Source organism: Buceros rhinoceros, unplaced genomic scaffold (genome assembly GCF_000710305.1).
Source record: "Buceros rhinoceros silvestris isolate BGI_N320 unplaced genomic scaffold, ASM71030v1 scaffold6406, whole genome shotgun sequence".
In the NCBI taxonomy this organism is placed as follows: domain Eukaryota; kingdom Metazoa; phylum Chordata; class Aves; order Bucerotiformes; family Bucerotidae; genus Buceros; species Buceros rhinoceros.
Window position 1 is genome coordinate 57806 of NW_010418001.1, and position 3035 is coordinate 60840.

Here is a 3035-nt window from a genome sequence, read left to right on the forward strand (position 1 = left end):
TTTAAGCGCTAGCATTTTATTAGCATTATTATTTATTCTTAATGGTTTTGTTAAATGCCCACAAAATGTTATCTTAAGCCATGTTTACTAACCTTTTCAATAAAATCTTCTATTTTTTATCTCTCTAGCCTTTTCTGTATCACTTGAAATGAAAGAAGGTGTGTTAAAAAAAGCTTCAATTATTATGCAAAAACGCATCTTGAATTTGCACAGTAATGTATTAAACCAGAACAGTGAGTAAAATGTTATTTCCCCCAGGCTCAAGGGCTCATTGTGCTGCCAGAAACAATCTAAAGCAAATTTCTACGCAGGCTTTGTAGTTAAACATGAAGAGATTTAGCTGAAGAAAAAGCATCACAGAGGAGGGGAGACAGCAGAGACTGAGGTATGCTGGCTATAATTGCATAATGATTATAAAAGTAAATTCAAAGAATGTAAAATTAACACCTGTGGCACATAACGAAGATAAAATGAATAGAAAATAAAAGTAAAAAGTATGTTTATCTCTCAGCTGAAATGGTAACAAAACTGCTGTCATAATACTTATTAGAATTACACATCACCGAGCGGTCTATTAATGTTTTCTACAAAGTGCTTACACAAGTGGCTACTTCTACATGTTGTTCATAATGGAGGGTTTTTGCCCAATTTTCAGTAATCCCTTGAAAGCCTGAAACTAAAATTAGTTCTCCTTCTAAAGCAGTTTTTCCCTGCAGTGATTCGTTATTGTAGGATTGGCTTTTAAGTGCTGAATTACTAACAGATACTTAATTTTTTTATAGGGCTTGTAAGCACCAAATAGTGAGAAAAAGTGCTGTACTACAGGCACATCAATCTTGAAGGCAACTCTTTATCCTTACGCAGTTAAACCATGCTAACTTAGTAACAAGTGATGCTTTGAAAGACAGACTAGTTCTTCATACTCATAGCTTCTGGAAAACCCAGCTTATTTTATCGTGACATAAAATAACCTACAGCCAAAAGACTCTAATGCTTTTCCTTAGGAGACAGCCACTGCAGAAAACAGACTATTTCCCTTTATAACTATACAAGACATTAGTCTATATACCAAAATCCAGGGCAAGCCTCTGTAAACCTTACCCCTTTGAGAGCGTGACAGCTTTGTCTACAATGGATTTGAAACAAGATTTACAACAACACTGCTTGAAACTGTGAGGCTTTAACCAAATCTAAAACATCTACATAAGAAGGGGAAAAGAGCTTCTGAACACATAAAAGTAAAATCTTGATTCTTATATAAAATGTTATGCATTTTAATATGATTTTTTGCCTGATTTATGTAAAGCTTTGTGTTTTTCATTTTCCCTAGCCTGTCACATTGTAGTGATGTATGGTGCATTTTAGCATCAAGTTTGCCATGAGCAATAAAGTCAGTGCCCCCAAAGAAATATTAATACATTATCACTCTTCCCCACCATGCCCTGCTCCCAAATCTTCCTTTATTCAGTCTATTTGGTTTTGCTTCACATAGTTAGTTGATATCCTTTTCACAGGCTCCCACACAAATATTTAATATTTTATTTTTGAAAGAAATCCCAAACCAAAATTGACAGGATGAAATACAATTTACTTTCTAAGGCAAGAATGAGGCCATCATGGAAGAAAAATGTACAGGTGTTTTATCTGTTTGGAGCAATAAAATTAAAAAAATAAGGGGGGCGTGGGGGGTGTGGGAAGCATGAACTATTGAAAGAAATTCAGGAAATGTAGTTGCTCAAGAGACACTAAATGTAAGATACCATTGTAATAATATTCTGTAACAGTTCCTGCACCTAGAAGAGGTTAGTGATCCTCAAAGCCTAGAAAGAAGTAGGAATATCTATAAAAAGATGACTCCAACAGTAGCCATGAGGCACTCTCTTCAACAAACTACTAGCACATAGATTTTCAGGAGAAAAAAAAAAAATCATTTTACCTGTAAAATAATGAAAAGAAAAATAGAAAAGTGATGACAAATACTAAGAAAAATAACTTTTGTTTTGACCTTCTTAGCTCTGCTCACGTAAGAGTCTGCAATATTTAAACCACCAGAGTTCCTGTTCCGCCATTTCTACGGAATTAAAAGCTGAGAGAATGAATCCCAGTGAGCTACTACCGATTCCTTTAAGAGCTCTGACCAGGATAATCTCCTCTAAGTGATCTGAAGTCATTCATTAGACATACCTTTCAGATGGAAAAGATAAACCAAAACCCAGTATGTTTAAAATTTGCGCACTTGTGAGGGAGCAAGTTTTTAAATCCACTTTACATCAGAAACAGCAAGAAGAGATGCCACCTCCCAGCAAATCAACCCTGTTCCTTCAGTGTCCTGGTATCGCTGTGCTCAGCAGTGTGGCCAGCCGTACTACACAGGTTACACATGTGCTTGGCTGAACCACCTTGGCTGAGAACCTTGAGGTTTCAAGATGAAAAATGCTACACAAATATTCTACCTCCATTCATTCGTTTGACACGAGGAAGCGCTTGGGTTGAGCTTTTCCTTACGGTAAGTTCTGAAACTCCACTAAATATGTACATTGTTATTTGAAAGTACACCCACATGAGAATACGTACGTACACTCCGAAGGGTGACAAAGCAACATAAAAATGGAAAGCATGAATATAGCTTTTAAGGAAGACGACATTTGTGGTCTACTTGCCTTATTCTCCAGGTGTAGCTTTAAAAAACGAAGGTAGGCCACAGGTGCAAATGCATCAGCTGAATGCACAACCACCTTGTCTGAATCTCTGAAATACAAAATTCTTAGCATCAAAAGTCACTATATAATTTTATGTATAGATAATACTTAGTAACTGTATAACTCATGGAAAATCTACCAATTTCTTGTTCAGTTTTCATATAGATTAAAAAAAATACTTTGCTAGATAAAATTGTATTGTTGAAGAACAATTTTTCTTCGTTAACGTTCTACTTTCAAAAGGAATAAACTATACTTCTTGCGTGAGCCAGCACAGGCAGGATGCAGGAACAACCACAGAACTATGGATGAAATGCAAAAAGAATGTGTATTTTC

General features: G+C 35.7%; 1 protein-coding gene across 1 annotated transcript in view; it reads right to left on the reverse strand.

Moving 5' to 3' along the window:
- The window catches only part of LOC104495397, a gene marked incomplete at both ends in the record, with an annotated part of 18163 nt that extends 15415 nt beyond the window's left edge, over positions 1–2748 (reverse strand). Inside the window, one exon of the mRNA XM_010138362.1 lies at positions 2661–2748. Within this exon, the coding sequence (XP_010136664.1) occupies positions 2661–2748 (88 nt within the window). The remainder of the gene's footprint in view (positions 1–2660) is intronic.
- Positions 2749–3035: the final 287 nt, after the last annotated feature.